This window comes from Notothenia rossii, assembly GCF_949606895.1.
Source record: "Notothenia rossii genome assembly, chromosome: 3".
NCBI classification, from domain to species: Eukaryota; Metazoa; Chordata; class Actinopteri; order Perciformes; family Nototheniidae; genus Notothenia; species Notothenia rossii.
Window position 1 is genome coordinate 37,697,769 of NC_136901.1, and position 13,804 is coordinate 37,711,572.

The 13,804-nt window shown below is 41.0% G+C and overlaps 1 protein-coding gene across 7 annotated transcripts in view; it reads left to right on the top strand.

Annotated features, from left to right (window-relative positions):
* LOC307033394 (phosphatidylinositol-binding clathrin assembly protein) overlaps positions 1-13,804 on the top strand; it is an 84,759-nt gene that overhangs the window by 10,835 nt on the left and 60,120 nt on the right. For all 7 annotated transcript variants that reach the window (XM_079671845.1, XM_079671849.1, XM_079671847.1 and 4 more), the window contains exon 2: positions 7,048-7,190. In XM_079671845.1, coding sequence (XP_079527971.1) covers positions 7,048-7,190 — 143 coding nt within the window. The remainder of the gene's footprint in view (positions 1-7,047; positions 7,191-13,804) is intronic.

Here is a 13,804-nt window from a genome sequence, read left to right on the forward strand (position 1 = left end):
TAACCCATGAAATCAACAGAAAACAACTCAGCATTATCTATATATAAAGAATGAGCAAAAAAAATATGACGATATCAGCCGGTACGATAGTCTTACATTTCTAGATATTGTAAGAGTTAGTGCAATTTGATGTTTCTTCGACTTGTGGATGTCTGAGATTCATCACAGTCACGTTCTGCACTGCTGATGGTGGTGGAAACACTATCGAACAAAGCGAGTAGTTGTAGTTTCTTCTTGGACATCCTTATAAAATGCTATGAAATCATTGTTTTCAGGAAGGTCCCCAAGTTCAGTGATTACATTGGTGTCACATGTCTACTGTGTAAACATACTGTCTCGTCTTCATAAAAACCTCAGTTAAACACGTAAGTCTTTGAGATTTCTTCCGGATATATTTTCTTTAGGCAGCTATGGAATTCCAGCTATGCGAGCCTGACTTCCTCATGGTGGTCTCTGAAGTGAATTAAACTGTGTCAGGCTCACAAAGCAAGGCACTGAGGTCCCGTCATGCCAGGCCAAGGTTTAAAAAGATGTTAAGATAGGATTGAGGGGATGATTGCAGGTCTGTTCACAATGGTTAATCCACCTCAGACTCTATCCCACCAGAAGGCTTGGGGAATTATCTAGATCCCACTTTCCAAATCTTGGTGTTGAGAATGTCAAGTCTACTGAACATGGAGTCCATATCGACTGATAGCAGCTGTAAAAGCTATAATAGACTTATTTGATTTACTACAGATTAGGGCTGGGCGATATATCGAGTTTACACGATACATCGTGGATTGCACTCCATGCGATGTCGTAAATGACCACATCGTGAACATCGAGTATTATGTTGTCAAATCAATTTCCCGCCGCGGCCAAAATGAGCTTTCCTTTCTCCCTCATATAGAAACAGTCACACACGCAGGCACACACGCAGGCCCCGTCTAACTTGCACACAAACATTACACACATGCACAGTGACAGAGCAGGGCTCGACATTATAAATGGCCGCTGGCTCGGAAGCACTATTTAGACACCCCGGGCCAGCATAACGTACTTTCCACTTGCCCGCTCGGGCCACTAAAAATATTGCTTAAAAAAAAAAAAATGGTCCTGTGGTATAGGTACTTTGACAAGCAATGTTGTTAAATTGTTTTGTTTATTAACGCTACAACATAGCGTTTCGTGAGGCGGTTGTCGTTGTTGGGTGAAAGGCAAACGGGAGCCTGCTCGCGCTGGCTCCGCAGCAAACAGCGGCTCCCGTTTGCCCGTGAGCGCCGGGCAAAAAACTATCTTCAAATAAAGAAAGTCACCGGAGGAGTTAAAGGAGAGTGACAGGTAGCATGAGAAGAAGAGGGAGAGAAAGTTTCAGCCAGCTTGATCGATGGAGTTGTTTTCTAGTGGTGCAGTGACGTGTCCTAAAACCCTTTTATAATCTATCGATTAGATTTATGATTCGAAAATTATAAAAGTAGGGTAGACATGTGGAGATTATCCGGCTGAACAAAACGTACATTTATCAAACAGGTTTATTTTCCACAGACCTTATTTCCAGCTATTTTCCAAAACCCTATGGAGAAATCCCATTGCTTTTTTGTCGAGGGAACCAGCAGCTTACTTCCTGGTTTTAGGACGCGTCACTGCACCTCTCAATATGATGCCAATATAACAAGGTCTTCTGTCGGCTCTGTACATCAATGCCGACCTATGCTGACAAGTAAGTGAAGAGTAGAAAAATATAAAAGGTATTGGCTATAGGGAAATGTCCCAGCAGTTTAGGAGAATGAAGGTTCTAATCTAATCGAATACATAGCCATTACATATCTAATTCCTGATAATGACAGGAAGACAGAAAGCGCATTATACTAATAATAATAATACTACTCATAATAATAGCAGACATTTTTGAACAATGACCACAATATCATTATTTTAATAAACCAAATATGAACAATTGAGGAAAATGAGGAAGAACTGATGATTCAAATGTTGTAGTACAAGTAGTAATGTAGTTAGTGCATACATTACTATTGCAACAAATGTGTTCATTTTCTTCATTATTAGTCGATTTTTTAAATGCAGACATATGTTGCAGGGACTACTAGAATCATCATACTGGCGTGACTGTAAACATCAGGGGGTTAAATAAAATTTGTTTTATTGTTTTTAGAGGACATTTCAGAATATCGCGATATATATCGTATATCGCGATATAGTCAGTAAATATCGCGATATCATTTAGAGATCATATCGCCCAGCCCTACTACAGATAGGAACTAGTATTTCTATACCTTTTTTTTATTTATTTATCTTAATTCGATCAATTATCAGCGTGGCATTGAATATTGCCTTTTAATGTCTTTCAGCTCATTGATTCAGTATAAGGCACTGGTGAAGACCAACATCGGAGCTAAAAGCCCTTGAAAATCAGACTCTCATTTGACATAAATGCTAATGTTGCTCTGTGACAACTGTTACATCTTACTGTTAAACACTCACATTGTTTCTTATTACATTTAGTCATTTTCTGCACTTTTTGTGTCATCATATAGCATAGCCGTTAATCCCATGTGTCAAAAATGGATTACCTATTCGGACGGAAAGATTAGAAACAGATTCTCGATAAGGTTAATTAGTTATATTTTCTAGCTGCACAACAAAGACAAGGTAATGGAAAGAGAGTCAGGAGACGAGTTTTTCTGCAGATCAGAAGAGATGAGGGAGATGAAAGTTGTGTTTATGTGTGTGTGCATTGAAGCGGTTGGATATGGGGGATTTGAAGAAGGATAAAAAGACGAGAGGCGAGCTCAGATAGAAGCTAGCCAGCTGGGCCAGATGTGATCTCTTTCTCCTCCGCTTGATCCGACCACCTGCTTTCTCACTCAGATACACTCACAAATAAATCCAATAACAGCTATGTTACATTAAATATGGATTCTCTTGGTTCATTGCGACCAAGTGTACCACCAAGCACACACTTCCTCCCTCTGGTCCCTTGGTACCAGGAAGTCTCCGGTCTATTGTGGCTTGGTCAACAGATGAGCTGTAACAATGGGCCTCAGATCAGGAGGAACAGAGAAGGTCACTGTGAGCGAAATGAGATCACATTTACCCAGCAGCCATTCCTCCCACATGTGTGTAATGAGAGCGCGTTGGTTTTGTTGTCTCAATGCTAATTTCTTGTTCAAGGCAGCAACAGTCAAGCAAGATTAACAACAAAGAAGGAGAATCAAATGCGAGAGAGAGCTGAATGCATAGAGAGGAAGGGAAGGAAATATAAATAGAGGCACTTTCCAAATTAAACAATCAATCATTTTGTCTATAAAAGGCCAGAATATATATATTCAATGTTGCTTACAATAAACAAAATGTATAAAGAATAGAAAAAAAATAGATATGAAGTATAGCATTTAATGAGCTTAACCAACATTGGTCAAGTTCATCCGTCATTTATTTTGACTTGGAAGCAGTATGTATTGTCCAAAATGTCATGATTGTCATGTTCTTTGGGAGCATTACTGATATCATGTCGGGATGTGGACACACGAAAACAGACGATCACAGCACAGTTTGATTATTTCAAATCTCTGGGTACAAAAGCAGTGTTGAGTAAACAGAGAATACAATAGCAAAGATTGCACCAAGACCCCTAAACTGAGCTTAGAACTACTTGTAGTGAGAACAGACTTTTGACATTACGTTATAATTTCTCTTACTGTTTATATATCGTGTAATATGTAATTGCTTGCAGAACGTTGACATGTCAGTAAAGCTTTCCAGTTGAGGATGTTGACGGTGCATCTTGTGCAGTATTTTTCCATTCGTGGTCAGTGTAATTGCTCGTGGTTTGCTTAAGGGGGTAAAAACACATCCTCTCAGACCTGCTTCTGCTGCATACTACGTCAGGGAGGAGAGGCGAGATACAGCGAGGCGAGGAGGCTTGTTGAGCTGTGTGTGGATTCCTGCAAATTGTCCGGATGAAGAGACACTCATGTCTCTCATGTCTCATTATCTTTTCGTTTGACTATATCCTTCTCCTTTCCCCGTATTCTCGATCGTTTTGTACCTTCCTCTCGTTTACCTCTCCATCACTCCCTTAACTCTCCTTTCTCTTTACCCCTACCCTAATTTTTGCCTCAATAGACTCGCCTTCCTTTTTTCTCCCCGGACTCTGGGATCAGTGGCAACTAAAGCTTTGCACTCTGCCTGATTAAGTCAGCACATGTACTCCCCCTCTTTACATTATCACACGCACACGCACACGCCCATGCCCATGCACACGCACACGCCCATGCACAAGCGTCCCCACAGACCTAATCAGTCCTTCTCTTCGTTCTCTCGTTCTCTCACACACTACTTCCAGACCTAATGAAAAAAACATGAGCTTGGTTTAAAAGAAAAGAAGATGGACAGGCGGAGAGAAAAAGGTAGCTGCGGAAATGTAAGCGATTGATTGAAAACAACTCCTCCAGACGCTTTAAATGCCTGTTTCCAGTTTAGAGAATTGTATCTAATCAGCATTGTTGATATCATGCAGAGACGCAGTAAGAGCGGGAAACAGATGGACAGAGACAGAAAGACAAGTTGAAGATAGCAAGGCCGGTGTTAAAAATACTCATTCTTCATTTGCATTTATTTGCTGGAACGTTTCGCTAATCGACTCCGGACAACTTTCGAAACATCGCGTCCAAACGATGTACCTTTCACACATGTTGCACACATCAGGAGATTTGCTGTTTCGCCTAGCTATAGCGCACAACTTGACTGAAGACTTTTGGCCGTTCTTGAATGTTTCTACTTATTTTGCCGTTTGTCCCTTACTTACTTAAGTTCCCGAATGTCGTTGACTCTCCAGATAGACCTTGTCTTCGCGTAAAAGCCTCCATGGGTGTTTGTTTTTCTTCCACCACGCCAGTCACGATGTAAGCGTCATCAAAACGTCCAATCCCTTGCCATCAATTCATCAGGTCCTAACAATGTCTGGAGTTTAGCACACAATAGGAGAGAGTCACGATAGAAACGTCATCAACCAACCAATCTCATCATCATTAATTATCCGAGCCATTCTTTTCACCAATAGCTCAATCGGACAAAACACCGACTGAACTAGAACGCTGGCAGAGTAAAGTCAGTTTGATATCCGTTCTGAATTATTCATACATTTTGGATCAGCTCCTCCGGGCAACGCAAGAAAATGTTCTGATTTCAATGCAATTGTGAGAAGGGGCTGCTACGCTCATGCCTTCATATAACTGGAACATTTCCCAACAGGCGTGACATCCTGACACTATGATAGCTGCTAAACAAACACTATTCTGCTTGGTTGTCATTCACTAGCAGCTAAGTGTGCTTTAATGTACCTTTTGTGTATTACGTGACAATAATTTGAATAGACTTAAAAGCTCACCGCACGGTGTGTGTGTGAAGTAGGAGAGCTCCCATGTTGAGTGAAGGAGAGAAATGCTAGACTTGAGGTCTGCTGTGTTTTGTTACTGTACGTGTGGGCATGAGCTCGAGGGAGATGATGTGTTAAGTGAGTAGAGCGAAGATGCACTTTATTGAATGAGCGCGTACACCCAGTTATGATGATGAAGTCTCCCGACGGGACTCTCCCTTCTCTAGTCCTTCAGTTGTCTAATGAGAAGCTGTTTTCGTAGTTACCAGGTGTGAGAGCCGGCAGCCCATACTGTCCCGTGGTGCAGAACAAAGGATGGGGAGTGGAAAGAAAGACTGCTTGGAGGTAGAGGCGAAGCAATGAAAAAGGGGGGTGGAAAACACCATGGAAATGAAACGACAAAAACTGATATCTAGTCTGAATGATCGATTTAGCCCTGTGTGTGTGTCTGTATTGATGTTTCTGCTTGAGAGGATCGCTGTGTTTGTTACCTGTTGTGAGTGAAGACACTGAATCTTTATAATAAGCTCGGGGACCTGAAGAAGAATCAGTTTGAATCAATCTCAACTAAAGTGGTGAGAACGGTGAGCTAGTGCCGGGCTGTTAGGATCTGCTGCGGTCATATCGAGTACCTCGAAGTGAAGTCGGCTTGTAGTAAATTAAAAAGGGTTTTATGCATTGATGGCTCGATAAGATCTCCTGTAAAAGAAATAGGACTTCTGTCGCCTCGGGGATGAATGTTTAAACCTTCCCGTCTCTGCACATCAGATTCTTACATTGATGCACATGTTTATGGACTTTTGATGTTTTCTATGATGCATTTGAGTTTATCTGCACCTGCGGCAATTGAATAGAAGAAGAGAATATAAAAACTGTCCTTTGCAAACATTATTATTATTATATCAAAGAATCCACAAAATGAATATCGATTGGTTTAAGAAATATAAGCCATTTCCCACAGCCAACAGAAGTATTTTTCGTACAACCAGCGATCCATACTTAGAGATATTTATATATAATAATACTTTTTATTTATCGGCTTATTTCATTAACAGATGCTCTTTGCTCAGAATATAAACTCATATTTGTTCAATTCAGTTGAAATACTTTCATGATGAACTTCATTGTTTGTGATGAGTTTTCCGTGGTTCAACAATTTGGTTAATCTTCCCACTGTTCAATATAGCATGTTTAAAAGCAAACCAAACCAACTTTGAGCGACAAAGAATTTGTAAATCATTGTAAAAGTATACAATAAATACATACGGCACACTTAAGACCTTAGAAATACTTGCACTTGTTCACTTCTGAGTGCCAAAACCATAATAAGTTGTGTAACTTTACATTCCTGCGACTGGAGGCTCAGTAAATGTCCGACATCTGAACTTCTGTGAATATATCTCGGAAAAAGGGATAAAAGTAAAAGTCGTGAAAGGAGGAGGCGGAGGAGGTTAGAAAAAGTTCTGCAGCTACATCTGTCCTTCACACTTCTATTCAGTTTTCATCCGTAGTGTTTGGTCCGTCCTTGGTACGTCTGCATTTTTCCATCTCTTGAGTGAAAAGCAATTTGCCGTTGTTGCCTCCGATCAGGGTTATCAAACCTTTTAAAAAAAACTTTTCTCATTACTTCTGTTGCGTAACTTCTCTTTTCTTTTTATTCCTCTCAGATCTGATCCACTGCACCAATGAGATGAACGTGAGCATTCCCCAGCTGGCGGACACGCTGTTCGAGCGCACGGCCAACTCCAGCTGGGTGGTGGTCTTCAAAGCCCTCATCGCCACCCACCACCTCATGATGTACGGCAACGAGGTAGGGAGAGACACACACACACACACACACACACACACACACACACACACACACACACACACACACCATGTATACATCACTTCAGGGGACATTACATTGACTTACATGCATTTCCTGGAGACTTATCCTAACCATAACCAACACATGTCTAACCCTAGCCCTTACCATAACCAAGTCTTCACCCTAAAATGAATGATTCACAGTTCACACGCAGACGCAGACGCAGACAGAAAACATCTCCAGGGCAGTCAAAGGGAGGCCACATCAACCAATCCACTATTACTAAAGCCTGTCTCGCCCACACATTCATAAATACAAACATTTGGATCCTTTATTCCAATCCCTCCGAGGACGTAAACATTGGACACATGGCGTGAATAATAGAAATAGCTTTGGACTGCAGAGAAATGAATTATCTCCCCTGTATACGAGCTGGAAGCACGATGGTGAATGAATTATCGGGTGAATTAACTTAATACAAAAACTTTGGAAAATAACACGGCCCTTTGTGGATTTGCAGACTTTCAATCACAATAATTCAGGAAAATTAAAATCTATCCAACCTCTGGAACCCCGCTATGTTTGGGAGAAAGTTTTCATTCATTTACATTTTTCTTTTGACCAGGCAGTGTTCAGTTATTCTAAGAGGAAAGATCAGATCAAACCCCCAGCCAGTGAAACGTCTCAATTTATATGCAACAGTGCAGTGCAGCTTTTTGAAACAGAGCAGATATTAAATCAGGGCGAGAGTTGCGGTTTTATTAATTTCCAACAAGATGGAAACACAGTTTGTTTTGTTCTTCAAATAAACGTATCGTGTCCTGCATTTACATCCAATCCTCCCGTGTGCAGACTGTGAATAATTCACAACGCAATCCCTTTTAAAACACAGGAAAAATCACTTTGATATTCGGATGGACCACAGCCATTTGGAGCCGGTGTATTGCCCAATGTATATTTGATGAAAACAGCAGTCCAGGCACAGGCTGCTTCTTTGTAGTGACATTTTCTTTGATCAAAACATAAAATATATGATCCCTAGACCAATTTATTACCTTTTGAACCTGAGCCAAGCTGGCTGTTTCTCACTTTGTGTTTGCGCTAGGCTATCGCGCTGCTGGCTATAGCTTCATATTCACGTCATTTACACCAGAGTTGCATACATTTTCTTGCCAAAAATACGCGTATTTGGCAAATTTCCCAAAATGTGGAACAATTCCTTTAAAAAAAACGACACATTGTTGGCAGAATGTATACATTTTTGGTAAACACCTCTGTAAATCAGAGCCTTTGTAGTCCCTATAACCTAATGGGGGTAATCATGGCCATGTGTACATTGTACATATTATGTACTAGGGCTACATGATTTTGTAAAATGTATTTTTTATTTTTGACTGATATTTTGATAATGATATCAGATGAATTGATTATCTTTGCATTATTATTTGTTTACAATTGAAAAACATCTGTACAGTCATTTATATAAAAACATATTGGCCCTTTACTTAATATTGCGCTACCTTATTAATATGAATATTGCACCTGTCCATATTTCCATTTCCATAAAACTTTGATGAATTGTGCCTCCCTATTGGATGAGCTGTACGCTAATACACATGTTGAGAGCAAAGGCTAACATCCTGTACCTTCTTGCACACACACGAAAACGGACACACCCTGCTCCACATTCCTTACAATTCTCCTTAAAATAGGGAAGCATCACTTCCTTGTTTAGTCGAGATCACTTGTTTCGACATTACGTAACACTTCCGTTCGCTGGTTCCTTGTTTATTACGTTAATCAAAGCTTCCTCCCAAAAGAGGAAGACTTGTGCGCGGTAAAAAAAAACAAGCTTCTCGACTCACTGCCACTCAAACAGCAGCTCTGAGATGATGCTTCCAGTGTAGAGAATTAGTCAAGTTCTGCAGAATTAGCTGCATTACTCACTTCAGACCCCACACACAGTTCAGACAGTCATCAGATGACTCCGTGATAAATGTTTGCTCAAGCTGCGGATACTCCCGCTCAGTTTCTTTTTGATGAACCAAGTGGTGGTAAGTAGGTCACAGGGAGCAGCAGGAAGCAGTTCGGAGGTATTCCCCAGCTAAAGGCGAATTTATCTCGCTGTTGTTGCTGTCAGAGTGAACCTTTTTGATGTTGATGTCTCAGCTAGAGCTAATTAACAATGATTGCTGCGCTGTGTTAATCCCTTATAGAGAGGGAAGCTTTGCAGAGATCACAACCACCGCAATTGTTGTTGTTGCGGATAAAACAAATACTAATTCTGGTCAATTTAGAAGGAAAAAAACTATATATAGATAGTTTCTTATTGTGCTATCATTCTATTGCAGTGCGTGACATTAAGGATTTTGGGGGATGGCCCTGTGGGCCATCTAAGCTAATTTACAGATGGCCCTGAGCCCAATAGAGATTGCCCTGAAAAATGCGCGCGGACGAAATGGCACGAAGGGTTTGGGGGGCCTCCCCCTAAAACATTTAGATTTTTCCAGGTCTTACTGTAGATGCTGTCTGGTGCATTCTCTAGACTGAATTATAAGATGAACCACCACAATATTATATTGTACAATTTCAATTGTATTCTTCATTTCACTTGTTTATTTGCTCGCTTGCATGCCCTGCATAGCTATAAGAAATACTTAGTTGTTGGTCAAGACACTTTCCATCTGATGAAGGCAAATGCCTTCCCAGATGTAAAAAAGTAGAAAACATTACATTCAGTTATAACTGCCAAAACAAACATTATTTACACTATTATGGCCCCTGTTAAAAATCTTTGTAATGTTATCGACTGTAAATTGGTCGAATGAATGCTTCCTCATCCGGAAGCGGACCGAGCAGACCCGAGCAGCAGTCGAGAGGAGCCGAGCGCATCCGCGAAGCACACAACATGGTGACGTCGGAGTTCCCGTTAGCCGGCAAATCTAAATCTCTTCGGTCAAAAATAATTTCCCTTTAGCGCAATACCGCTTCAGTTGCGCCACTTATGTGACAGACAAGAGTAAATTCTAATGTCTAACACGTAATGTGGAGAAAGAGATGTCCTGTCTGGGTTGATTGTGTGTTGATCTGTTGGTAATGCCTCGGGGCTCCGGTGGGCATGTAAACAAATGCATAATGCTGCGCTATACTTTGTGGCCTCACCCGGTTGCATAGCGACACTTATTGTTTAGGTGTCTTTTAATAGGCAGGTAGTCATATCATTAGCTAGAACTAGCTGGATCGGATCGATATGGACATAAACGCGAGTGAAGTCTAATCTGACCGTCTGACGGGAGAGAGAGAGATCAGCTGCTGCTGCTGAAGAGTCGACACGCAGCTCTGCATGATCACATGCAGCGGTGAGCGGACAAAACACACACTTCAGGTTAGAATATCACTCGTAGCTATTTTAATTACCTCTCAAACTAAACTAGTTATAGATATGGTTAGTTTTACTGTCGGGTCACTCATTACTGGATCCGCGAGCTGCATGATACTGGCATAATAGATTGCCCGATCGGGCAACTAGCAGGTGAGGCTTCATTGCCCGAGCTAAATACTAGATGGCCCCGGGCCATCGGGCAGTCCTTAATGTCGAGCCCTGTATTCTCTCTAATGTATTGCAAAGATATAATATCAAAGGGATAGTTTGGTAGTGAATATAATCTCATTTGCATTTAGAAGCATTATTGTGATTAGACTATCAGACTTACTTTATTGATCCCGATTTGGGAAATTCTTGTCACAGGAGAATGTAAACAAGTCTGATGTTAAATAATACGATTAAATGGAAATTAGACGGAGAATATATTCATATCAACAGTTAAAGATATAGAGTTTACACAATATAAATATACAGAGTAACTTAGAACACAGTATAATAAACTAAAATACATTATTACACCGTTTAATAGACAATTGCATTGTGTTTTTCCCCCGTAGCAACTTAATAAGTCAAGCTGTTAGTTTGAAAAATGCTATCGAATTCCTCAAATGAATAGCACACAGCGAAACGCTGTTAGCTATAATACACTTTAGTGAGCAATACTTCAAGTGCAGTGCACATTTACAGTGTGTACTGACAACATGCTGCTGTTTAATGGAAACTGCTAACATAATGTAAGTCATTTAAAAGCCCTTATTCAAACACCTACTGCGTGTGTGTGTCTGTGTGTGTGTGCATCCGTGCCTGTGTGTGTCTGTGTGTGTGTGTGTGCATCCGTGTCTGTGTGTGTGCATCCGTCAGGCCTGTCAGGACGGGGCTGCTGACGGAGGCTCGGCGGCCAGGTGGTGTCCCTGCTACCTCACGGCCGCCCCATCCATTACAGCCACAGCTGAGAGAAATCTGGCCTTAAAATTAGAAAGCACAGACCCACAGAATTGGGGTCAATAGACTGTACATTCCTTTTTCACATCAACACGCGGACGCGCTGCAGCTTGGCTGAAGATGGCCTTGCACATTGTGCCGTGAATGCTCTGCCACTAAAGAACAATTACAATGCGTGGAATCAGACGGAGGCTTTTATGTGGAAGGAGAAAAAGCTGCTTCACCACGTCATTTTCGTTTTTATAGTTTATGATGGATTTGGGTATCACGTAGCTGACGCTGAAAGCTGGTTTGTATCGTTTTAGATATTGGCCCATTTTTGGTTTGTCGTTTATTGCGTTTTTGAGAAAGATGAATGGTACAGCAGACAAAGAGGAAGAAAGGAATTGATGGAGTTTAAAGGAAGGAACTAAGGAGATACAGGAAATAGTAGTTAGAGAATGTTATATGGGGAAGGAAAGGTGACAAGAAAGAAGTGAAAGAAAGTACATAAAGACATTACAAAGTAGGGAAAGAGAGAAGGAGGAACACAAGTTAATATTGAGGTAGTGAAAAAAGGAGATGGGGAGAGAAGTAGGAAAGATGTTATAGAAGATAAAGGAAGGAAAATAGTGGCTTGAGAAGGGAAACAAATAGGTAAGAAGTTAACGAGGAGACAGGGAAGGAGGAAAGGATAAGGAAACACGTTTTATAGAAGGACATGAGAAGGAAAGAACATAGGAGACAGAATAGGTTAAGATGAGAAGGAAAGAAGATAGGAGACAGAATAGAGAAGGAAGGAGGATCTAGAGAAGGTGGTTAGAAGGATGTAGGAGATGGGGAAGGAAGTGTTTTCGGTTTATATTACAAAAGTTGAATGTGAATCAACACACGGTAATATCTGAGCATATTCAAATTGAGTCCATTCATTGTGAGTGGCTCTGGATGTCAGCAGTTTTAAAAGCAGCCCTTTTTACTCTGAAGTAATATATTCAGCCCGTGCTTTCAAATCCAATGAGGGAATATATTTACCATTCGGAGCAAATAGCAGGAGAATTAAGTTTTAATATCTCTTCTTTGCTTCAGCTGCCATAATAGTTAGTGTGTGTGTGTGTGTGTGTGTGTGTGTGTGTGTGTGTGTGTGTGTGTGTGTGTGTGTGTGTGTGTGTGTGTGTGTGTGTGTGTGTGTGTGTGTGTGTGTGTGTGTGTGTGTGTGTGTGTGTGTGTGTGTGTGTGTGTGTGTGTGTGTGTGTGTGTGTGTGTGTGTGTGTGTGTGTGTGTGTGTGTGTCAGGCTGCTATTGAGTCGTTCAGTTCTTCACCTCCAGTATTTTCCTCCCTGCCAAGAAGCAATCCTGGTTCCCTCCCCAGTGACACTCTCAATCCTAGACGCCATCAAGGGTCCGTCAATATCTCTGATCACGAATCACATTCCCTTTTGTTCGGCCACAAAGCCCCTTTAAGCAGGGACGTCATGAAACCAGAAATGTAGTAGTCGATACCAATACTAGGAAGTAGTCCAAAAAAAAATCTATATCGGTTTCAAGACTGCGCTATATTTAGCATATCTTTACAGCTTCACCTAGCTGTCAGAGTACTTTTTGAAAGGGAACTGAAGCCATTAGCTATGCTCCTTTCAAAGCCACCAGACTCCATTGACAAAAACAATCATTTTACCTCAAAGAAGTTGCTTGTCTACAGCTGCCTTCATTGGTCGGTTTATTTGTGTTATTTTGTGGCTTTCAGATCTAAATTCACAAGTCGTCGAAAAAGTTAAATTCCATAAGGGTTAGGAAACATGTCGTATTTGCGCAAACACATACATTTTGCAACACAAATGTCAAGGTTAGCATTTGAATCCATAAGGGACACTTCTGGAAAGGGACAGAATTATATTAAACCTTTTAAAAAATACAATTAAAGGGACCCTATTATGCTTGTAAATGTTTCCCTTTCATACAATAGATAGTTACACCACTACGTAACACTTGCGCTTCTATTGGATATCTTTCCAACACATTGTACGTGATAGGTTAAGGGGCGGGAAATCTGCAAGCGGTTGACCAATCACAACAGAGCCGCCCAGCTAACCAATCAGAGCAGACTGGGCTCTGGTTTCAGACAGAGGGTGAAAAGAGGTGCTGCAGCACAGGCAGCATGAGAAAAATAAAGAGCTTTTTGAACATTAAAGCATGGAGACATGTCACAGTGGAGACACTATATACTGATATACACCTGAACATCAGCAGGAGAGGACTCTTTAAAGTAGAGACACTACATACTGATATACACCTGAACATCAGCAGGAGA